Below are 22791 nucleotides of genomic sequence, written 5' to 3'. Positions count from 1 at the left end.
TCCAACACGCTTCTTGGTTTTCAGCTCCAGCGGATGCTTATAGCTTTTACAAATTAGGAGATGCAAATGATGTAAACAAAAAGGTAAGTCTTTCTAATCATCGAATTTCATAATATGTCACCAAGTAATTAAATTATAACTTGTCCGGTTCTTGGTAGCATTTTTCGAATTCATCGAAGACCATTTTAGCTTTCATACGTATTGTATGCGCAAAATAACTCTGTTGGCTTGTGGCTGTTGCGGCTTGTAAGATGTCCTGAGCACACCTTTCTATTTCGTGCGCCATCTAAGTCTACTTGCACGACCGTAGAGCAGCTTGGACGAACTCACGAAAGAAGAGCTAAAATAGGGTAAGACACTTCATTTGGCCTTACTCTATTTAGTCGAAAATGCGCACGAATATTAAAAAAGAGAAGGGAGGTTACAACCTCCCCAACTGTGGAGACTTTTCACTCGATTACGAAGCAGACCCGATCACACGCTGCGTTTTAGTGTCCACGGTACGGCAGACATTGGCTTGTCGGTCATTGCCCATCTGTCGTGATAGACTTGATTCTGGCGTGTTGGTGATCTCAGTAGGATGACGTTAAACAGAGTGAAACCGACCACCATGATTCTTTCATTATGTCTAGGTTCACTTTCAGGTGTTGTCATTTTTTGTGGCAAAAACGGCCCTGGTTGCACGTACTTTATTACCAACCGAACCTATAGACAGTTTAGTGCTTTTTTTAAATAAGTAGAACGGTGGGATAGGTGGCGTTTGACTGGCAATATTCGGAGGCAAGAGCAACAACATATTCTTTTTTTTTGTTTTGTTTTTTCATTTTCGAAAGTTCTTGTCGAACCTCTACAAGACACGCGAAATAGAGAAAGGGATTATGAGGGATTTGTACAGTTACCGTCAGCCGCCCTCCCTACTCGTTTCAATTTCAACTGGTTGAATTGCATAATAATTGCGCTCTAGATGTTCTGGACTCTACACACAATAACTGATGAACAAATGTACGCCCTTTTCCTAAATGAGCGAAAACAGCCACTTTCTCCAATTTGGGTTTGCATAGCAAAAAGAAAAAAGAAGCCACTCTCGAGATCGTTGCTAATCGGCTAACAGAACACGAGCCTCATTGTTGTCGTTTGATTAAACGCAGCTTTGATATCCCTTTCCCTTTTTTTCACCTTACGGCTTGATTGCATTTTTTTTTTCTCCGCCACTTGCGTGTTGACTTTGATGATCGTCCGGAATTTTTTCCTGGTCTGACTGTTCCGACGGAGAGAGTTAAAACGATGAAGATGAAAAACTTGCTTACGGGGAAAAGCAGAAAAGCTATGGGCTGGCGAGGGAGGGTCTGTACCGTGTCCTGCACTTTCACCTGCAATTTCCTCGAAAGATATTAAGGTATCGTGATCGGCCAAACAGAGGGGGGCAGGAGGTCTAGCGTGCCCTCGAGTCATTCGGGTCACGGCCGGGAAAAAATGTCGAAGCAAAATTCTTGTGTGGAGAATGGGACATCGCTGTCCTTTCCCTCTTTCATAAGAAGAAAGCAGACTGTATTTTTTGTTGTTGTCCAGAAAACTGGTCTTCATAATAGGCATGTTGTCGGTAAAAAAGGGAAATTATAGAGTTTTGACAAAACCAGTTCCAACAGATCGCCCTTTATTTCGATTAATTGTTTCTCGTTCGAAATTGCATACACGAAGAATGACTGTACAACAGTGGAGCGAGCAAACATTTTAAGGCATAAAAGCAAATGATAAAAGATGAGACACACACGAGAAAAATTCGATTGAAATGTATTGCCAAATTCAAAAAAAATGAGTGGATGATTTTCATCTTCCTCCGCCTAGATTGTACGAGTAGCTACCTCCGCCGATACGATAGACGGCGACGAAATTCGCTGGCTTTTCCCTACTGCTGGCCGCAACCGTCGGCTGCTGGGCCGTCGGTTGGCTCAGTGATTCGTATTTCGCGGGTTGAACTTGGTGGCCATACACGGCCGTGTATGGGTTCCAATTCTGCGTCGGGTTTGGATTCGTGTACGTGGGTTTTGGGTTGAGTAGTTCCGGATCGATGAGCTCACTGTCGGGGTTGATGGCCGGCCTCTGTGGTCTATAGTTGACGTCGATGTCGCTTTCCAAGCTGACCCCTGTGGTCCCTTTTGTAGGCAAATAAAGAGGATGTTGTTGGCTGGGAATGTTGTAGTTGGGTTGGGCAGGTTGAGAAGTAGGAGTTTGAGCTCCTGGGCCGTACGCCGACGGATCGAGTGGCGTGTGGAACGGCGGGTGGCCCTGGTGGTAGCTGTACCCGAACGGCTGATGCTGCGGCAGCTGCGGTAGTTTGCTGACTTCTTTGTAATTCGTGTCGAGAAGAACAGTTTTCACTGGCGCGTATTGGACGTTGGCCGGCAATACGGAAGGTCTTTGCTCGTTGGCATTCGTGGGATTATTGGTGTAGGGATTGGGTTGAATCGGTTTGTAAGCTGGCACTTTTTGTTGATTGAAACCAAAGAATCCATCATGTTGGCTCGTCGGCAAGTGTCCTGGAGGGTGTTGCTGTGGTCGTGGCGAGAGCGGACGGGCAGCCGGCGCGGACACTTTTTGATAATAATTGGGAAGATTGAAAGGCGGAAGGAAGAGTTTTGGGGAAATGTCCACATTGATTTTCTCAGATTTGTTGCGTGGGGCGAAAAAGTGGAGTGGCGGTGGAACGAAAATACCCGGACCGAACGGCCCTGGCTCTTGGGCTGTGGTGTTGTGCGTGGGATAGTAGAATTCGACGGGCCGTTCAGGGAACAATGGCGTGAATGGCACGTCTTCGTCTTCATCTACGAGCGTGACGTTGGCATTCGGGCCACTTGTCGGTGGTGGTGGAGGAGCTCCTCCTTGGCTGCTGGGCGGGAAACCTCCAGGTCCTCCAGGAGGGAATCCAGGTGGTCTTTGTAGGCCTCCTGGTGGTGGCCCAGCTTGAGGATTGCCAGCACCTTGAAATGGTGGAAGACCACCGAGACCTGGGAAACCGTTCAATCCGGATGGCGGAGGTGGCCCTTGTGTGCCGTTAAATAGTGCGAAGCCTTGTCCGGGTGGAGGTGCACCTTGAGCGAAAGGGAAATTACCACCAACTGGGCCACCAGACTGGAACGGATCACGAATATCGTTTTCATCAAACTCCTTTTCTTCTGTCCAGTGCGGAGGAGGCGGCGGCAAGAAAGGGAAAGGAAGGAAATTGGGATCATCTGGGAAATTCGGTTGCTGTCCGTGGTTCTCGTTCAAACCGCCTGGAACGAATGGGAAAAATGGCAAATCGCTCGGATCCTTGCTGTTGAAATCGGGATTGAAAAAGTTGAAAGTGGCGTCCGTTTCGTTGCTCGGATAGAAAACGGTGCCGGGCTCTGGCGGCGGAGGTGGCAAAGGAGCCGGGGCCTGGTAGTCGCTGATTGGCGGTCCAGGAGGATCGGCCGAATAGGGTTTCTTGAAATCGAATCCTCTGACGACGAAAAGATCGTCGTCGGCCAGGTAGACCTCGCTTGGGTCAAGTCCGCCCAGATCTTTGTTGTGCAGTGAATTGAAATTAGCCTCTTCCTGTTCTCTAGTGCGGATGCTGTTTTGCGGTGGGAAAATATCGTTCAGCAAGATGTACGGGTTTCCCGGCTTGCCGGCATCCTTGAGCAAAGGAACAGCTGAAGCATTTTTAACGCTGGCGCTGGCTGGTGGATCGATGTCGGCATTGCTCGTTATCTTAACCACTTCCACCGGCTCCTTGGCTGGAACGGGAGGAAGTGGCGATGCCACAATGGCTGCTTCGGGTTTCTCGGTTGCCAACGGTCTTGTTCTGGGTAGATTTTCGATCGGAGTAAATTTGCCCGTCAACTGCGAGTGTTGCGGGGCTACGGGCTGCAATTGCAATTGGGCAGCGGCTGGCCGTCCGACGGGTATCAAGCGACCAGCGCCTACCCGAGATGGAGCTTCATCCGGCCATCTCCATCTGGGGGCTTGACGTCTGTTATGATCGGTGCCTTCCACTCCTCCTGCAGTCGCGATGAAACACAGCAGGGCCGCCCCCACCAAGACCCAGGCTAACCTTGGGTGCTGCCACATCTGCAACAGAATCGGAGAACCATAAAGAGAGACAGTTTTAGAATAAAAAAGAGAAAGAAAAACCAGTTGAATCAATGCGATATCCTTGTTTGAGCATTCGAACCAATCCTTAGCCTCTCGCTAAACACGACGGTAGCATTTACAAGTAGACGAAATGTTGAAAAAAGGCGTGTGCTTTTCTATTTCCAGGGTTATACGTCTCACCTGAACGACTTTCTAACTCTCTCGTCTCAGCTTCTCTCACTTGTTGCAATCTAATTTCGTTAATTTATTTTTCGTTTTTTTAAAACAACTAATGTTTTATTTACCACTTTGCCCCCAATCAAAATTCCCCCAAAAAATTCGGCGTTAAATAGACTGTAGAATTTGAAATGGGCCATTAGGAACAGTCTCAGATCGGTAAAACCCATTGCCAAGGTCGGCTTTAATTGTTACGCTTAGACTTTATTGTTTTTTTTTTACTTTGTGTTCCGCCTGGTATGCGCCGCCAACACGGAAGCCTTTACCCTTGATTTCGACCGATATCCTCACCTTGAAAACGAAGTAAAAAAAAACACACACGCGTGCGTATCTCTTGGACCGTATTCTTATGTTTTCGGTCACACTCTTCCATTTTTACGACATTTGGCCGTTTTTTTTTAATACTAAACATTGAGAATGTAAATCAAGTCTTTAGCCTTGTCTAGTGTCATCGGTAATTTATTCAGCGCCTTCTCGAACAATGTTACGTCGTTGGCTCATTGTTTGCAGCGTCGTTTTCGTACATCTGTCATTTGTTAGACAGGGGAGGGAAAAAGGCGGAAATGTTTCCAATATAAAACATCTGTCCGAGTCGGGAGCGCCTCGCCCTCTTGGAAAAAGAGAAAGATGGCATTGACGCTTTGGCTTCATGGTTTGTGCCCTTGATTCGATTCAAATGTTATTATTGCTTCTTTTTTTATTCGGAATTGCAAACTTGGGCGTGATCCAGCCGAAACAAAAAAATATACAACCAACTCGAAGAAGGGTGCATTTTCGATTCCGGTTTCTCAATCGGGAAGTTCTCCGACACCAGCAGGGCTTTCCCATATGTATACTGATGGTTCTTTGGCCTCGCTTTGATCTGTCCATCCCGTATTTGTCGTCAGAAGGGTGGGTGGGGGGGGGGGCCAATCTCGATAAGGAATTGTAATGGTCATTTGCATATACCGCACCTCGTCGGTGACGGGACCAAGTGGCTATTTCGCGCAGCGGAACTGAACGGCTGCTGTTTGTGGGGGTCGTTTTGTTTTTTTAGTGAAATGGCCTTTTGCACCGATGGCAGTCTCGTTTGATTGGAACCAACGATATCACAAAAGGCAAGCGCCAAGAGAGACGGTCGTTTTACATTCAGGATGAAGGTTACGTGAAAAAGACGACCGCGACTGGCACGCGGATCTTTTTTCGGTTGATCTAATGCCTATGCCCCGAGTCATGCCACGGGCAATGCTGGCGCCCGCTCTCACCCACCCATTTCAAGTCGTGACGCACTCGTTTTATTTTTCCTACCTCTCAATCCTCTTTGTCGCCAGTCCATATCGGGCGCATTTTAAAGTGCAATAACGACAAAAGAAAACCATTTAGAAGGAAGAAAAGTCCGAACTAATTGCCCAATCATTCTACACGTCATTGAGTCTTTAAACGGGGTGGATCCGACCGGTCCGTCGATAGAGACGTACCTTCATTTGAATTACGGATGGCTTCTTTAAAAGGCAATCGAAATGAAATTTAAAAATGTCTCCAGTTCCGTTCCCTTGACCCGTGGTTGACGAATAAAAGAAAGAAAGAGGGCAGGAAAAAACAAGATTGACAACAACGGCAAAGCGATCAAAGAAAATGTGTGGTAACACGTTCGATTCGCCCGCTTCTCTCGAATCTGATTGCATTGCACGAAGAAAACCTTCACCTAAAAAAGAAAAAGTAGATCCTCTCTCGCTTACCAATTGGTAACGGATGGGCGGAGTATATAGAAAAGATCAAGAGTTTTTTGGTGGGTGCCGGGCGATTGTTCTGCTTTTTTCGTGGGTTCACGGTGAAAATTCCCATTTCACGCCGAGTGTCACGGGGTTATAATAACCGGCCTTTGTTGAACATTTTCACTTTGTTCATCCTCTCGCTCGTTTTCCTTTTTTTTCTATTTTGGATTCTCTTTTGTCTTGGGTTCATTCACGTCACCACTCGTTGTCTGAATTCAATTTGAACGCCAGCCAGCCTCGTTTCGCCCCGCCAAGCGACTTGTAATTCTATTCAAGTTTAACGCATGACAGCCAAATTCATCATACCGTTGAATGGCTTTTAGGGCCAAGGACGCGAGCTTCTTCAGGCCGTCTAATCCGCCCTGATCTTCTTCTTTCTTCTAAAATAAAACAACATTCAAAAAGGGCATCTCTTTTTCTTGTCTTTCCCGCTTTCTTCCCCCCCCCCCCCTGTTTCCTCTACAGCTGTCAGCTGACTCAGCTCCACCAACTTGTTAAGTGAAGACTCGATGGATGGATCGACTTTGCCACTACAGCAGAACTCAGCAAACGAAGGTTTGGGGGGTTGCCCACCTGTGTTTAGGCTGGGTTTTTTTTAGCGACTTGTTGCGTGCAGGAATGTTGTAATCGCTCACTGAAAGAAGATGGAGGCTACTACTGTCGTTTCATTCGTTAACAAAGAGATGACTGTGACAAATCCATCCGTAATTCATTTCAGTGTGTGGAAAAAAAACGGAAAAAATAAAAAAAAAAAAACCCTCACAAGATTGGGGACAAGGTCGGGCTTTTCTCTTTTTATTTTTTTTTCGTCCCCTGATTATTTTCCACGCGTTACTGGTCCAGCCGATGCTTAACAGTTGACGGTCGCCGTTAATGTTTTGTTGCCTTCAAGATCGATTGGCAGCTGCGACATTTCGGGCAAGCCCCCCCCCCCCCCCTTCCCAAGAAAAAAAAAAGGACGAAAAATAAGTAGACCGAGCACTTTTATATATGTGCGCGCCGTTTTGACTTGCAAGTTTTCCTATCTTGTTTAGCCATCGTACTCTCACTTTTCCATCTCTTGTTGTTGTTTGTTATTTTCCACTTTTTCTCTCTTTTGTCGTGTACGGCGAGAATCTGGAGAAAGCGACAAGGAACGCGCGGCGCAAACTGTCGATGCAGTTTGGGTGCCAAAAAAGAATTGTTGTTGTTGTTTTTTCTTTCTTTTCTCCGGCTGTTATTGTGTGTGTGTGTGTCGTAACGGGCGGAGAATCTTTGATGCAATCGTGATGCACGTGAAAAATGGCCAAACGATGCGCAAGTCTTATTTCTTGGCAAAGTGAATAAGCGTTTGGCGTTAGGATATTTTACAAGAAGAAACTTTCCCTCCTCCCTCGACGCATGTCTTTTTTTAAGAGCACACACGACACGTAAAGTAAAAACAAAAAGCCAAAAAACAAAACAAAAATGGCAGATTACAAAAGAAAAAGAAACCTGAGCCGCCGTCCATAAAAATTGGACACGTTGAATGGGAAATCTCTTGCACGTGGACTTTCAAAAATATTAAAAAATGACGCCTTAATGCGGTTGATTGCGTTTACCTTTTTCCGTGTGTTTAATCAGAGACCGTCCGGTCTCTCAGTCTGGTTTCCGGATTTGTCCAATGATTTTTCCACTCGCACTTTGCACGGCTAAAAACTGTTAATAACTGTAGGTGAGAGGGACACACTCTGATGATCTGATGTATTTGGAAATTCCTTTTTTTTTCTTTCGAGAAGAAGAAGAAAAAACCCAAGTGAAAGCTAAACTCGCTCTCTCTTTTTCCTTGGAGCTCCTGTTGGGTCGGAGTCGAAGCAGCGACTGACGGAAGCAGTAGTGCTCTGTTCGGTAGTCGTATTTTTTGTGTGGCGGGCCAACTCCCACACTAGCGGCGAGTCGGAGACTGGGCCCGCTCGCGCTTTTTTCGTTACGTAGTATCTCACACGGAATATAACATGACCTTCCGGCACCTCCGCAATGTTGTGTAACATTCCTGCTACATTGTTTTTTGTTTTTTCTTTCTTTTGAACTCGACGGCCAGCAGTTGGAGCGATGTAAAGTGAAAGACTGGATTTCCAACTGGTTCCACTATGTGACTCATTTTTACCGTGAAAACGGAAGTGATGCACGCTATATAGTCACTAACGAAAAGAATATTTGTAAAATGTGTGTAGCTGTTTGACTGTTGAATGAATCATCCACTCCCGCAACCATATCTAGCTCTGGGCTATCACGAACTTGTTTTAGGAATTCCACCGTTGGTGCAATAAACATAAGGGGATTCTCTCCCGAGTTGGATCTAAATAGCAACATCTGTTCACCCGAGATAAGAAAGGGGATTTCCAGCATCCGCATTGATGCAATGCAAATTGTTTCTAAAATACTCGACACATCATCGTTTTTAATTGTGCGTTTCATCTCGCTGGAACGTTTGCTACAGTTTCCGCATGCCCTTCGAATGTTCTGCTCTCTTTGGGTTTGGTTTTGCGTTTCGAAAATGTGTTTGATCAGTTTACCATGTACCTATCTCATTCTCGGTTTCGACCTCGTCTTTGAGTATTTCGTGAGCTGATGAGGGCGTGGGCTTTTGGCTGGTCCGGCGGTTGATAAATTTGTTGTTTTGGTTCTGACCTTGCTGTGAGCTGTTCTCATGTGCTAGTTGGTATCAGCTTTTAGTTTAGTACACTTTTGCTCGTGATGAGCGAGTTTGAACAGACGACAGAACCTTGGCGCCGCATAGTGACCGCTTGGTTTCACCGAGACTTTCGAAAAGCGACACAGCCATCACATAACTTAGAGACTCACACAATGCACAATCTTTTTTTCGCGAGTGGGTGAAACATTTGGAATTTTTTTTGCGCGTTTCGTACATATCGCGAGCTTAGAAAGCGTAGGAGGCGGTCTGCAAATACCTGATTCGGAGCTTTCTTTGGTTATTGGAGAATTCGTGATCGCCTTCTGTCATTATGATCCGGGTACGTCACGATTGCCTCTGCCTTTCCATTTCACATCTTGGAGGCGTGAGTACGGATCAATGTCTTGGCAGCAGTAGTTTAGAGCAGGGATTTCTATTTTCTAGGGTGAGAAAAGTTGTGAGCAAATGGAAAACAATGGAAGGTTGAAGGCAAATAAAAAAATTTGGACGATTATTACCGTCCATGTGAACATGGTGGTCAGATTTGTTTGTCGTTTTTTTTCTACCCGGTGTTGTACTGAGAGTGGGGCCAAGGTCCCGCACTGATTTACTCATTTCTTGGAATGAAATCTACAAAAAAAGAAAAAGAAGAAGAAGAAGAAGAAATGAAAATAATTCATATTGTAGTCAATTAACTAGACTGGGCCTCCTCCCTACGGTCAACCAGCTCGTTTCTCTTTTTCCCTCAAGTCTTCATTGACGTTTGTTTGCGTGAAAGATAAGTAAAAGCTGATGTCAAGATTTGAAACCGGATCGTGAGAAGATTGTGTCTCCTTAGAGAAGAATTGCCGTAATTCGGCCTTGTCTTAGACAAAAGGCTTTTTTGAAATCGTTTTCTGCCCAGCTGCACAGATGTGTCGACTGCAAAGAGGTGAAAGTAAAAGTACAGTACGTCCCCTTCTGTGTCTTTGTATAGCCACCGTGACAACTGTGTTTTGTTAGAGTCAAATTAGCGATTTGGTATCGCTTCACATTTTACATTTCGAATGAATGTCAAGAACACTTGAATGTTATCTCTTTGTGGCGCAATCAGGACATGAATTTACTGGCCACACCAATTATAGATTCAGAAAAACAGATATTTTTTTTCCGGGAATTATAAAACATTTGAATGGCTTGGCGTGCTTCAAGTCACGAAATTCGATGTGGGGCTAGTAACAATCTCGAACGTTTTCCTCTAATTTATACCGCATAGAACATTTAGACTGGAATGACTTTATTTTCTTTTTTAACTTCCCTTCTAGAACCGGCGGGTTTGAAATAATTGCGACCGAACAAACAGAAGGCGGCCAAAACAGGCAAAACAAGAAGTTTGCCCAGGATGAGAGACAACAGGATTCGTAGACATCAACAGGAACGAGCAGAAAATCAACAAGACAATCAAACCGATAATCCTCTACCTGTCGGTGACTCGCAACCCCAGCAGAAATTGGCCAGGGTACGCTTTTGTTTTTATACTCATCGTACAATTGTCTTACATCATTTGATTTTCTCTTTGTTTTTCTTGAATGACAGGTCGAAAAAGCCAGCAATCAAGTTTCTGCAGCCGTTGTAGAAATGAGTTTCTAACTATAACAAAACCAATTTGTTTGACTTTCCAAGTTTATTCGAGAACAGCTTGTATTCGTTGCACTTTCGATTGAAGAAAAATAACGATAAACAAGAGAGTTCGTTGAGCAGAACAATAATAACTCTCTCTCTCTCACCTGGTAGCGACGCGTACTACATAGGGTACACTACTACATTTCCTAAAGGTATTTGCGTGGGTGTCTCACGTTAGATTGCTTTAATTGATTTTATTCTACCAACCCTATATTTACTCGAGAAATTTACTTTTATGGTTGGATTGTGATTGACAGGCGGCAAAATGATGTGCTTTCCCAATCTCGCCCATGAGGCAAAAGCCGTGGTGTTCGTTTCGTGGTTGTTGGACGCCCACCAGGTGTAACGATTCAGGTACGCACTGTTATGCTTTGTTTTGATATTTTTTCTTCAAAACGTTATTTTGTATATTTTTCCCGTTTTGTTTATAGATTTGCACAAATATTTTGAAAAAGCGTTTCGAAAAATTGAAAAACAGACCATCAGAATATCAATAACTTCTATGTGCTGCATCGTCCTCATCGAATGCGGTGTCAACATTTTCTTTTTTATCGTAGGAAGGACCAAATTAATATTATAAGTAAAACATAGAGCCCTTAGCCGTGACAATTTTCACATATGTCCTTGTTATGAACTTTTTTCAGATGATAAAAACAAACAATCCATTACTCCCCTCCTCCCACAATTCAGGGGATTTCTTTAACTAAATGGGAAATCCCAACCGTGCAACAAAAGTTTGTTTTTATTTTCTTCTCTCTTTTTTATATTTGTCTACTGGAAGCTGTTAGTTAGTGGAATAGAAAGTCAAAATAATCGTTGAATTGAATACATTTTTTAAATCGTAATTAAATTGAATGCAAATTGCGTTGCTTGACAGATTGGAAATAGTAATCAGTAAATAATAGCTTAATGTTGTCCTTCCTTTTAGCATTTACTTAAGTGTTTTGCCTGAGGCTCTGCCCCAAAGGGTATTAGATCTACCGCTCATTTTGAAATTACGGGCAATTTTCGTTCTGGAGTATAGGATAGCAACAAAAAATTTACCCGTGAAGGTAAAACCGTTATAATAAACATTCAATTAGGGAACTTTATGTTTGAAACACGTAAAACCTGGCGGCTGACTAATTTGAGAAATTATGATTGTTTTCAGTTGTGCTTATCAAACGAACGATTGCTAACGGACAACGCCAACGACGTATTTAAGATTTTAAGGTACACCTATAAAATATTTCTCATAGATTAATATTGTCTAGAAGCTTTAGATATTTAATGGTATGTATTATATCATACTATTACTATTTATTAACATCTCAGTTCAATAGAAAGGGACTGTACAATGTGGGGGAAATTTACTAATAAAATGTTTGTTTGTTTTTCAGTAGTAAATGACACCTATTAATTGTGAGTGGGTACTTTCTTTAAGACTGATGTTGACTTGTTTGATTCTTAATAATCTTCTGTCAACATTCTTTCTCTATGAAGTCCTCATTCAAAATGGATGATGTCCATTGCAATTTTATTTGACAAGTAATTCGTAGTTACTCTAAGCAAGCAAAAAGATGTTCATGTTATGTTATGTTAATGTTGAACTTGAACGGATTAATATTTCATCAAGAAAAAATGATAGAAATGAACATTTTGACAGAGAAAAAGTGAGTGACAAGTCAACAATAACATATGAAGTGGAATGGTTTTCGTCTGCTGCCGTATCGATTATCGATATAGAATATTGTTTTGTTGATTTCATTTTACAAATGCACTAATGAGATAAATAATATCCCAATAATAATTTATAGTTTTTTTTTATTTTGTCTCTCCTTAAAATATTAGGACACATCACTCTGATTTGTCAAATAACGCGGTGTATACATCCGAATCCTGGAATACGGTGTTGAGCGACGGAAAGAAGGGGGTTCACCAATTTCGGCCATCTTTAGCGAAGTAAGCACGAGGCTTTTTCACGGTTAACCTGTGTCATCATCGGTTGAAAAGAAACCGGCATTTAATGGTTTTGGGAAACAAATTTTGATACTTCACTGCGAGAACAGGATATTCATCCTCATTAAAAAGATGCCTTCCAGTCAGCCTCTACCTCCCAAAGAAAATGCCCTGTTTAAAAGAATTCTGGTAGGGTGTTTATTTGGAGAAAAAAAAAATATGTTGTGCAAGCCCCAATTAATCGTTCGAAATATTGTGATTTACAGAAAAGTTACGAACAAAAGCAGTATAAAAATGGACTTAAGTTTGCCAAACAGATTCTCAGCAATCCAAAGTTTGCTGAACATGGAGGTACACTCTGGAGCTATTCATTTACTTTATGTTTATGTATTCTTATTATTTATTAACAATTTTTCTGTTTAGAAACCCTCTCAATGAAAGGTTTGACTCTCAATTGTATGGGAAGAAAGGAAGAGGCTTATGAACATGTTCGTAGAGGTCTCCGTAATGATCTCATGTCTCATGTCTGTTGGCATGTGTATGGGCTATTACAGAGATCAGATAAAAAATACGATGAAGCAATCAAATGCTACAGGAATGCATTGAAATGGGATAAGGACAATGTTCAAATTCTAAGAGACTTGTCACTACTTCAGATCCAGATGCGTGATCTTGAAGGATATAGAGTAAGTAATCAGTAATTTAACTATAATCCCTATTTTTATGTTTGTTACTTGTGAATTTTGAAAGGATACAAGGTATTCTCTATTGAGGCTACGACCTGGCCAACGAGCTTCTTGGATTGGATTTGCCATGGCTTACCATCTACTTCACGATTATGACAATGCTCTCCAAGTTTTAGACGATTTCAGAAAAACTCTTACCGTGAATACCCTTGAGTCAATTCATAACACATTCAAATCATGTTATTATTAATTTTTTTCTCAATATAGAAATCCAGCTATGACTATGAGCAGAGTGAGCTTTTACTCTACATGCATCAGGTTATGTTTGAAGGTGGTCTTTATCAGAAATCTTTGTCTCACCTTCAACAATTTGAAGACCAAATTTGTGATAAATTGAGTTTAATGGAAGCTCGAGGTACGTGGCTCATCGAAACCATAAAAACAAACAACACAGCAGACCGGCAATATATTAATGTCTCATATTTGATTTTTAGCACAACTCTACCTCAAGCTCGATCGCCAGAAAGATGCCGAAGAAGAATACCGTAAATTGCTAAAACGCAATCCGGATAACCGGCAGTATTACTTTGGATTAGAAGAAGCTCGTGGACTGACCAATGAAGATATAAAGCTGCAAATGTATGCCGAGCTTCGCGAGTCTTATCCACGAGCCATTTTGGCCCGAAGAATACCACTTAGTTATGCCAGTGGAGAAAAGTTTCGTAGTTTGGTAGACCAATATCTACGTCACGCACTGCACAAGGGCGCTCCTCCTCTATTTGTCGATTTACGTTCGCTGTACGCCCAACCAGGAAAAGCAGCCATTATCGAGGAGCTCTTACTCGGTTACATAGCTAGTTTAATTAAATGTGAACGATTCGACGAAAAAGGTTTGTCTACTATTTTCGATTCTTTGTTGAATTCTTATAGGTAATGTTGAATTAACTTGATTTTAGATGTGAAGGATGGTCCAGCAGAACCGGCATCAGCTATTTTATGGACTTACTATTATCTAGCCCAGCACTACGATTTTCATAAGGATTCCGCCAAAGCGTTGCATTATATTAATTTGGCCATTGATCACACTCCGACGTTGATCGAGCTCTATGTGACGAAAGGACGACTGTTTAAGGTTAGACTTGCCATTCTTTTTTTCTTTTAGTTGAATTAAATATCATTTACTATCATAGCATGCTGGAAACCCTATCGAAGCTTACCGCTGCTTAGATGAAGCCCAGTCTTTAGACACTGCCGATCGGTATATCAATTCAAAGTGCGCAAAATATATGTTGCGGGCAAATCTTATCCAAGAAGCAGAAATGACGTGCTCAAAATTTACGAGGGTCAGTTTTCTTATCGCTTGTTCCGTAATTTCATTTGATAACCCTACGGTTTATGTAATTTATGGCTACTACAGGAAGGGGTGTCGGCCATGGAAAATTTGAATGAAATGCAGTGTATGTGGTTCCAAACAGAATGCGCCGTGGCTTATCAACGCATGGGGAAGTGGGGAGAGGCATTGAAAAAGTGCCACGAAGTCGAAAGGGTAATTTAAGAATTTAATACTATTCATTTAAAATCACGAGTATAATTTAAAAATTTATGTAGCATTTCGTCGAAATCATCGAAGACCAATTCGACTTTCATACGTATTGCATGCGTAAAATGACTTTGCGGGCTTATGTCGGTTTGTTACGACTTGAAGACGTATTGCGCTCACACCCTTTCTACTTTAGCGCTGCACGATGCGCCATCGAAGTTTATTTGCATTTGCACGACCACCCACTTCAAGACGAACCAACGAAGGAGGAGCTTCAAGAAGGTAAGGAGCATATTTAAGTTTATCTTCTTGAAATCGCGCGAATTTTAGTGAGTAAAAGAAACACAAACGTCAGCGTGTCCTTTTCTTGGGTTAAGAGGTACAATACGTTCTCACGTTATGGCAGGCACTAAATTATCGGTCTGGTGCCCATCGCATATTACAGACTAATAAATACAGGAGCGGAAGAATGATCTTGGTTAGCTTATGCTGGTGAAATCGAGCACCTTGTTTCTCTTATAGCGTTAGCTCTTATTTGCCCTTCTTTATTATCTCATTTCGGATATTAAACATATTAAATCTTATTTAACAATTATACAAATGTCTAGCTTCTCTACCACCTTTGGAATTGAAAAAATTGCGTGCCCAGCAACGCAAGGCTGCCAAAAAGGCAGAGCAAGAAAAGCAGGAGAAGCTGCTTCAACAGCAGCGTGAACAACGTGAGCGCGAGCAACGGGAACGGGAACAACGAGATCCGCACAGTCACCACCAGAAACGAAACCATAATCAACAAGATAAGGAAGCCGATGCTCCACCTGTCGACGACTTGCAACCACAGAAATTGGCCAGGGTACGCCTGTTTTTTATTTGCGTGTTTTTGTTGCACCCAACGTCATTTGTCTTTGTTTTCCTGAATTACAGGTTGAAGACCCACTCGATCAGGCCATCAAGTTCCTGCAGCCATTGCAGGAATGGGGCTCTAATCATATTGAAGTCCATTTATTGGCTTTCGAAGTTTATTTGAGAAAAGGTATTTGATTCACTTTCGTTTGTTGTAAAACAATGAGGTCGTCATGTTGTTTTTCTTTTTATTATCATTAGGCAAGCCTCTTCTGATGCTTCAATCGGTAAAGCGTGCCTTAAAAGTAGATCCCAACCATCCACAGGTGCACTCGTGTCTCATTCGATTGCATCGTTTCCTCACCAAAGGTGACCTGCTCAGTGAGAATGTTTCTCACCCTGCCGTCGCATCGGTGTTGAATAGTGAAACTCAGCCGTTGTTCTCTAACCACAACGACGCCGAACAGCTCAATAAAGAATTCTTGGAGCAAAACAAAAACTCTCTCCCTCATCTACTGCAAGGTCACTTTTTAAACAATAACAAATTGAAATTAATTTACGAGCTTGTCTAATTCTGTCAACTATATATATTAACTTACCATTTGTTTTTATGGCTAAATTGTGATAAACAGGAGCTAAAATGATGTGCTTTCTCAATCCCACCCGCGAAGCCGAAGCCGTTGCCCTTGTTTCCCGGTTTTCGGACGCCTATCAGGGCGTAACGGTTCAGGTATTGTTGTGTTTTTATTATTTTCAAAGCTTTATTATTCATTCAGTTTCCTTTCTGTTCAATGGCTTCCGTAGACTTGCTCGGACATTTTGAAAGCGTTTCAGAAGGGTGAATTTGGAGAGGCAGGTCGTCAAGAAATTGACAATTTCAAAACCCTTTGTCACCAGCGCATGCCCCACGCCGTCGACTTTTTTTCTGGTCAACAAGTTGCTCCCTCCGCGAATCACAATCATACGGTGGAGGAAGTATTGACAAATCACGTCTCGAATTTGACAGTTGAAGACGGAACCAATTGAAATCCACTTAATTCAATATGAAGAACATTCAAAAGTATCAACATCAATGAGAAAAAATTAGGTATATGGTTTTTAGCCGAGGCGGTTTCACTTCTGTCTTTATTGTGGTCTTTCTATTTTGGGAGGGTAAGAAGAAAACAAACCTCAGAAGCGGAAATACTTTTGTCGTCTGCTCTAACACTGAAAGTTCGGGATTTCTTTACATTAAGAATGCTCGAATCACATACCCCAGCCATGGAACAACAATTTGTTTTGTTTATTTTTTTTTCGTCAACAGTAACAAGTCCTTTGTGTGCCTTGGCTGGAAGTGAAAGTCAGAATAATCGTTTTTGAAACCAATACATTTTTCTCAGTTAAATTAAAATAAATTCCTAATTGGTTTTTTTTTGCTTTAGTAAAAAATTCTGTTTTTTTCTCGGTAATCTCTTAGGCGCGCTAACAGTTAATTTCTATTCTACCCTTTTGTTTACTTTTCTTTTGTCACCCCTCCATGAGCTAAGGAGTGAATTGGCGCGTTTATGGCATGAAAGTTGTGTGTGAAGAGATGAATACACAGTGTAGAACCTTTGCAGTATCGTCGAGCTAATGTATTAGATAAAACAACCAGGTTTTAATGTACGTTAAAAATGGGAAAAACAGTTTTACCAAGTTTGATGAGATATCATTGTCAGAGCATTGAAATTAGCTTTTAAAATTCTACTTTGGTTAAATTGATATGTTCCAGTCAATTTCTTCAAAATCAATCACAATTTTAGAATTCTTTGGCACAAACTGTTGACACTTAACACCTGCCATATTGAACATCATTTTAGATGCTTCAGTGGATGGTTTGTTTTTATGTTTGTCAGACATGTACACAACTTGTTTAATTCCAGCCTGAATAATTATAGATGTGGTAAGAAAATATGACTAATTTTTTTTTTGAACTTTTATTACCTGAATGATTAATTTGGCACACTCATTGCATGGAAAAAGGGCCACATACAATGTGCAGCCTCTTAAATCTGCAGTATTTTTATTCATAATTGCATTCATTTCAGCATGGCAGACTAGAAAGTAAAGAATAAAAAAGTGTTTTTTTTTATTTGTTTTTTTTAGATTTTAATTACTTACCATACATATACTTGGTTTCAAGGGGTTGAGAAGAATTTTTTCCCCAGGGCAAAATTTCATCACTGCAACCAATAGGCATTCCATTATAACCAACACCTACAATTCTGTTATTTGAGTCAGTTATGCACGCTCCAACTTGTGTACATGGATCTTTGCTTCTCATTGCAGCAAGAAAGGCAACAGCCATGAAGTATTCTGGCCACTCTAAGTAATCCTCTCTTTTTTTTTCAAGATCTCTGTAATTGAGAGCAATGCATGAAGGTAAAATAGGCCAAAAAGTAATTTTAAGACTGACATGTGATTTGAATGATCTTACCTAACCTTTGATGTCCCACTTGAATCTTTGCTGTCAGTTCCAACGGTTCCATTATCGACAACAGACAATTCCATTAACGATTCGTGCAACGATCTCTTGTCATCTAAAACTTTCTCAGATACTTCGGCACTCATTTCCTGTCAAAAGTATCGTGTAAGTTGACTATAGTGTAACTCAACTCAACTCAACTTGCCACTAGCAGCTAGCAGCTCACTCAGCTCAGATGATCTTATTTGCGCAGACGGCCAATTCAAAAACAACTCTTATGTGATTGGACACTTAATTGCCAAGCTGCCAAACTCATTAGTTGTTCATTAATTTTGATTGACTAATTTATTTTTCGGTTTATGAATTGAATCAGAGATTTAATTTCGTTCCTTCGTCAATATATTTTTAAATTACGATATTTAGCTGACGTAGTTATTATTCAGTTGTAGTTTTTTTAAAAATAAATCCGCCCTCCGCTCATTTGTTAGTTTTCTGACATTTACACCAGATGGCAGGAATATCAGTTGAATTAGGCGGTCTGTCTCTGTCATGTCCATGTCAACAATCATGTTGGTTGTTTCTGCCTTATAAAATATCAATCATACATCTTCTTTGAATTTCCTTGAAGGCCATAACAATCGATCCTGATAGTAATTTTGAGAATATGACATTTTGTGAATAACGTTTCTGTGTCTGGCTCAAGGAGTACTGTCATTCAATGTTTATCAACTCGCGAGGTATTAAGTCATTCAAGTGCCAGTTGGTGCATCCAGTGCATCATAGTTGTCCAAACCATTAAATTCAAGGTGATTTGAGGAAATTTTTTTGTTTACTGAAAAAATTACTAAAATATGTAAAGGTTTCATAAATTTATATGTCTTGCATGTTTTTTAAAATATAAAAATATCTTATATTAGAATTGTATGTGTAATTGCACAACATCGCCTGCCAGTGATTGAGCATACATTAAGAATTTGTGTCAACAAATGACAATTTTATCCATGTGTGTAATGATTATTGAATTGTTCTCAGCCCCAACAGGTGATCAACAGAAAGCTTCAGACGGAAAAGAAGTTCATGAAATGTTACAATTAGAATATTTCTCGCTTATTCCCATTGATGAATTGGAGAATGCTGACGAGAATACATGGTAAGTAATTACACAGCAGCTTTTTTAATTGATTTTTCATGCAGGATCATTTATTTTCCTGTGTGACCTTTGTTTGGTCAATGTTTATCATATGTTAATGTTTCAAGGTTGTATGTGTTGCACATCCGTCCTCAGAAATTGGTTCATGTTCCGCCACCAATTAATATCACACTCCCTGGTTTAAATTCAACAATCAACCTGAAGGACAACTCACAATGGCTCGATAATCTAAGTCCAGGAGATATCCTTCTCCAGGATGTATTAGTCACAGAAACAATTTCTGAAAGTAAGAATTTACATTTCTTGTCTTTCACAGAATGATTTCTTGACCAAGTTTTCTATTTAACGCTTTCTAATTTTTGCCAGATGATCAGACAAAAATCATAGATACTCGGACATTTACAAGACCCCGAAAAAATCGATTTTCGCCATCCCTTTTACAGCCAATTTCCCAGCGGGATGAGAGTTCTCAGTTAAACAATACTTATAAGGCGGGAGATACGTTAAACGGGGCCGATGTGCTGAATGCTACGGTCATCATCGACGAACCATCGACGAAAATCAAGTTGAACACTACATCTACAGTTCAAGGAGAATTGAATGCCACTTTCCCGGTGGAGCTGAATGGACCAACGGAAGAGGAGTTGAGTCCATGCAACAACAACGTTTACAACTTGAATAGTACCTTTCAAACGCAGCCAGCAGCTTCCGACCGCAGTTATTCAGTGGGTCCCGCGCCTTCCAAGACGGTTTTGAATGCCACTTACGTGGAAGATGAACCAGTGCAAGGTCCCATAACATGCCTGGACGAGTTGGATGAGCTGAACGAAATAGAAGACGAAGACCGGTGTGATTTCAACGAAGATGGCTTCCGCAAACCTTTGATGCGCGGTGCTGTGCCAAAACGACCTTTGATCCGAACTTCAACGTGGAATTACGAGCTGACCGCTTCGCCAAAGAAAGAAATCACTCCCCCTTCATCTAAGATCACCCCACCTTCTTCCAAAATCACTCCTCCCGGAGCCAACGGTCTAACGGATATCGAAAAAATGGCCAAGCATCAAGAAGACAGTAATTTAATGGCTAGAAATCGTGTCTGGTGTAACATTTAGATAAACCGTTTTCTTTTAATTCCTTATACAGTTTTGGCACAAACCTCTACGCCAATGGGTCAACGCCGTTTTACTGGTAAAAAAAATAACTTTGAATTTCGCTTTCTCTTCACGCTGAAGGCTTATCGTTCTCTTGTTTCATTAGCATTTCAGAGACCAGCTGAGGTGGATCATAATTTAGGGTCACCCATTATCAGTCTGGCAGAAGGCATTGTCAATTTCGGCCCGCCCATTCCCCTGAGGGAGTCTATAGTCGGCAACGCCAATTTAGACTCGACACTGGACAATTCCAACAATCGTACCCGAGGTGAATAACTCAGTGACATTAACTTCACCTTCTTGTACTGATTAGGAGTTTGTTTTTTTTCCACGCTTACGCAAAGGTATCCAAGGGCATCTCACATTTGATAAATCTCAAAACTCTGTCGAGAACCAATCCGATTCACCCTCCAGTCCAGCCAGCAGTCCGTATAGTTCGCAATCTCTCGAGAGTGAAACGGGCGGTAAGCTAAAATTGATCTTGTTCGTAATTGAAGAATAACTTGATGTAGCGGATCATATTTTGTTTGATTTGCAGTCCCCGCAACAACTCAAGAGTTGATCCGGCGGAGCATGCCCAATTTGAACAATCAGTCTCGAATGCGATTGCCGCAACCTTCGTCTATGGCTGGGAATCTGAACCGACAGCACGGAAGTGATTCGGGATTGAGGCCACCTTCTATGGGTGGTGCTGTCCGGCCTCCTGTCCACAATGGCTCTGCTTTGGGATTGATGAGACCGCAGTTTAAAGTGCCCCAACCGCCACCTCCCGTCGAAACGGCCATGAAAACCACCAGGGGGACAGTAACGACGACGGAACCGGTTAGGTCCAGCCAAATGGTGAGAGACACGAACCAAAACCTGAAAATAAAAACAATAATAATAAAATAAAAACGAAAGAAATGGGTTGATTGACCCGTTTGTCTATTATGTCACATATAACAATAAATGTTTGAATTGGAAGCAGCTGCAGCAGCCAAGATCATCCGGAATTGCCCCTCCGGTGCGGAGCAGTCTCCTTCCCAATTCAACGTCAAAATTGAAACCCCTTCAATTAGTGGCTCCGCGGGCTAGTGGCGCTGCTTTGCCGGTCAAAGCTGTCGTCCCGGCGGCAAAGGCGTCGTCGGATGAACTCAACTCGACGGTCATCATGGAGAAACCATCAGTGGTGCTCCCCCCAGCCGCCCCGGCTAATTCTGGCATTCCTCGCCCTTCCTTGTTGTCGAGAATTCCTATGCCGAGAACGATGAAGTAAGTCGGGGTTTTTTCTTACTTTTATTTTTAAAGCACCACACCCACATTTAGTCGTTTTTATTACGATAGAAACACCTTCGTTTTCTTTTTTAAGTAAAAAAAAGGGAGGGGTAAACGAATCAATCAATAAACACTTGGCCCCTTTGCCTGTTTTCATTAGGTCTTCCATTCCGATGCCGGCTGCCAGGCCACGTGCGCCACATCAGTGACACCCAACACCTCCCACCGAATTGATTTTATTAACTCTCTCTCTCTCTCTTTGAAAAAAAAATAGCCCCTTTGTTTTTCTTTCATTTACAAAGAAGACACATTCACTCAAATGAAATGCTAAAATGAAGTTTATATGTCTTGAGACTGAGGTTTCGTATCATTCATCAAGTTGTTGGGTGTGTGTATGTGAGTGTGTGTGTGTTCGTTCAAACGCGCCGCCGTTGCAAAAATGAGCAGTGAAGGTAAAAAACGACTGTGCCTTAACACCATCGTCAATTGATAGAACCCTCTCTGTTCTAAGTATATTTTTCTTTTTTCAACTTTGGCTTACTTTTTTGTTTTTTAAAAATATGCTTCTATTTATAATTTTCATTAATTTTTTCTTATTACGGTCCCCAGTTTAATTTTTTTTTCCTTTCTGGTGAGAACAAATTCTTCATTTCTTCTCTTTTTTTCTTGGCAAAAGAAAAGAAGAAATGAGATGTAATAACCCCGGCAAAAGAGAGCTAGATTGATCTCGCGTCAATGTGTGAAGTGCATCAAGAACTGGTGACACTTTTGGGTTGAATGTGAGATGGGCCTTGAAGGGCTTATTTCTGAACGGGCGAACACACAACCACAGCAACAACAACAACAAAAAAAGACGATGTGGAAAGAAGCATCAGCAGCAAATGTCTCTCTCTCTCTCTTGCTCCTTGTTCCCATGTTTACAGCTTCGAATATGCTGTGATACGTTTTTTCATGGCTCTTAACGTTTCCCTTTCGCGTTTATTTTCGGGTTCTTTTTTCTTTCTTTTCTTGTGGCTTGTCTGTGCGTGACACCATCGGGAAAAAAGAAATAGAGAACCCTTGGCCGCTTTTGTTGCCCAATTCACTGGCTCACTTCTTCGCAGCCATTTCTATCGACGACGCGATGAGAAGACGGGGGAGAAGAAAAAAAGAGAGGCTCCATGAAAGAAAAAGAAAGAAAAATGTCTGTACCCTTTTCTTCTTCTTTCGTGTTGTGTATAAAAAAGAAACTTAACTTAAAAAAACAAAAAAAAACTTTCGGTATTTTCTTTTTTTCCCACCATTTTTTTTATTTAAATATTTTTTACAAAATAAATATCGAATTCTTCCTTTTGAAGGAGCTGAACGAAGGATATAAAATACACTTGCTTTTTGGTTGGCTGTGGTAA

The 22791-nt window shown here is 41.6% G+C and overlaps 4 protein-coding genes across 5 annotated transcripts; 2 read left to right on the top strand and 2 right to left on the bottom strand.

Annotated features, from left to right (window-relative positions):
• Positions 1 to 1637: 1637 nt before the first annotated feature.
• On the bottom strand, positions 1638 to 8004 carry LOC124191442 (extensin-like). Its single transcript, XM_046584650.1, has 2 exons — positions 7667 to 8004; positions 1638 to 4092 (listed from the first exon to the last, which is right to left on the bottom strand). The coding sequence occupies exon 2, from the start codon at positions 4090 to 4092 to the stop codon at positions 1828 to 1830; it is 2265 nt and encodes a 754-aa protein (XP_046440606.1). The 5' UTR covers positions 7667 to 8004; the 3' UTR covers positions 1638 to 1827.
• Positions 8005 to 11476: 3472 nt separating this feature from the next.
• LOC124191441 (N-alpha-acetyltransferase 15, NatA auxiliary subunit-like) lies at positions 11477 to 16999 on the top strand. The gene is made up of 16 exons (XM_046584649.1): positions 11477 to 11613; positions 12232 to 12528; positions 12606 to 12690; positions 12763 to 13025; positions 13090 to 13224; positions 13293 to 13440; positions 13520 to 13915; positions 13982 to 14157; positions 14216 to 14368; positions 14443 to 14571; positions 14634 to 14847; positions 15174 to 15415; positions 15487 to 15595; positions 15667 to 15927; positions 16038 to 16135; positions 16210 to 16999. The coding sequence occupies exons 2-16, from the start codon at positions 12472 to 12474 to the stop codon at positions 16429 to 16431; spliced, it is 2688 nt and encodes an 895-aa protein (XP_046440605.1). The 5' UTR covers positions 11477 to 11613; positions 12232 to 12471; the 3' UTR covers positions 16432 to 16999.
• A 4-nt stretch (positions 17000 to 17003) lies between these two features.
• On the bottom strand, positions 17004 to 18113 carry LOC124191445 (deoxycytidylate deaminase-like). Its single transcript, XM_046584653.1, has 4 exons — positions 17861 to 18113; positions 17545 to 17780; positions 17368 to 17480; positions 17004 to 17307 (listed from the first exon to the last, which is right to left on the bottom strand). The coding sequence occupies exons 1-4, from the start codon at positions 17992 to 17994 to the stop codon at positions 17137 to 17139; spliced, it is 654 nt and encodes a 217-aa protein (XP_046440609.1). The 5' UTR covers positions 17995 to 18113; the 3' UTR covers positions 17004 to 17136.
• A 256-nt stretch (positions 18114 to 18369) lies between these two features.
• LOC124191443 lies at positions 18370 to 22791 on the top strand. Of its 2 annotated transcripts, none has more exons than XM_046584652.1 (10): positions 18370 to 18654; positions 18881 to 18998; positions 19106 to 19284; positions 19365 to 20069; positions 20142 to 20186; positions 20256 to 20417; positions 20494 to 20613; positions 20688 to 20989; positions 21117 to 21400; positions 21564 to 22791. In XM_046584652.1, exons 2-10 carry the CDS (start codon positions 18931 to 18933, stop codon positions 21610 to 21612), a joined length of 1914 nt encoding a protein of 637 aa, XP_046440608.1. In that variant the 5' UTR covers positions 18370 to 18654; positions 18881 to 18930; the 3' UTR covers positions 21613 to 22791. The 2 variants fall into 2 exon arrangements, with proteins under 2 accessions (XP_046440608.1, XP_046440607.1); XM_046584651.1 differs by having other exon boundaries at positions 21114 to 21400.

This window comes from Daphnia pulex, chromosome 3, assembly GCF_021134715.1.
Source record: "Daphnia pulex isolate KAP4 chromosome 3, ASM2113471v1".
NCBI lineage: Eukaryota > Metazoa > Arthropoda > Branchiopoda > Diplostraca > Daphniidae > Daphnia > Daphnia pulex.
This window is presented reverse-complemented; position numbering and strand designations above follow the sequence as displayed.